This window comes from Gavialis gangeticus, unplaced genomic scaffold, assembly GCF_001723915.1.
Source record: "Gavialis gangeticus isolate Ggan-Ray unplaced genomic scaffold, GavGan_comp1, whole genome shotgun sequence".
Classification (NCBI taxonomy): Eukaryota; Metazoa; Chordata; order Crocodylia; family Gavialidae; genus Gavialis; species Gavialis gangeticus.
This window is the reverse complement of record NW_017729009.1, coordinates 13,326,106-13,326,516: the sequence shown is the minus strand read 5'-3', so window position 1 is coordinate 13,326,516 and position 411 is coordinate 13,326,106. Positions and strand designations below refer to the sequence as shown.

The 411-nt window shown below is 71.0% G+C and overlaps 1 protein-coding gene across 4 annotated transcripts in view; it reads right to left on the bottom strand.

Annotated features, from left to right (window-relative positions):
- The window catches only part of NKAIN4 (Sodium/potassium transporting ATPase interacting 4), a 91,313-nt gene that overhangs the window by 84,424 nt on the left and 6,478 nt on the right, over nucleotides 1-411 (bottom strand). For 3 of the 4 annotated variants that reach the window (XM_019510124.1, XM_019510122.1, XM_019510121.1), the window contains exon 2: nucleotides 61-139. In XM_019510124.1, the coding sequence (XP_019365669.1) occupies nucleotides 61-139 (79 nt within the window). Of the gene's footprint in view, nucleotides 1-60; nucleotides 178-411 lie in introns of those variants that run through there. The other variant, XM_019510123.1, reaches the window with a different exon arrangement.

Genomic DNA, 411 nt, shown 5'->3' with positions numbered 1-411 from the left:
GCTGCACGGACGCCCCGGCCGGGCCGGGCCGGGAAGTTTGCCCGGCGGCTGCTCACTCACCAGCTGCAGCGTGCAGAGGAAAATCAAGGTGCAGCGCCCGGTGCAGCATCCCATCGTCGCCGAGCCCGCATGCAGGGGCCGGGCACCCGGCTCCGCTCCCGGCCGCGCCGCCGAGCCAGTGCGGGAGCCCCTCCCGGGAGCCGCCGGCTCGGGCTGGGGCTGGGGGAGTGGGGCCACGTCTTAAAAGGGCAATGCCGAGACAGCTAGCCCAGCCCCCTGCGCCCCGCAGCACCAGCCCACCTCCGAGGGTGGAGACGGCACCGCCGCTCCGGTGGCTTTTTTTGACTCCCCTCCTGGTGAGAAAGTTTGTCTTCGTATCCAACCTCGGCTTCCCTTGCTGCCACTGGAGCC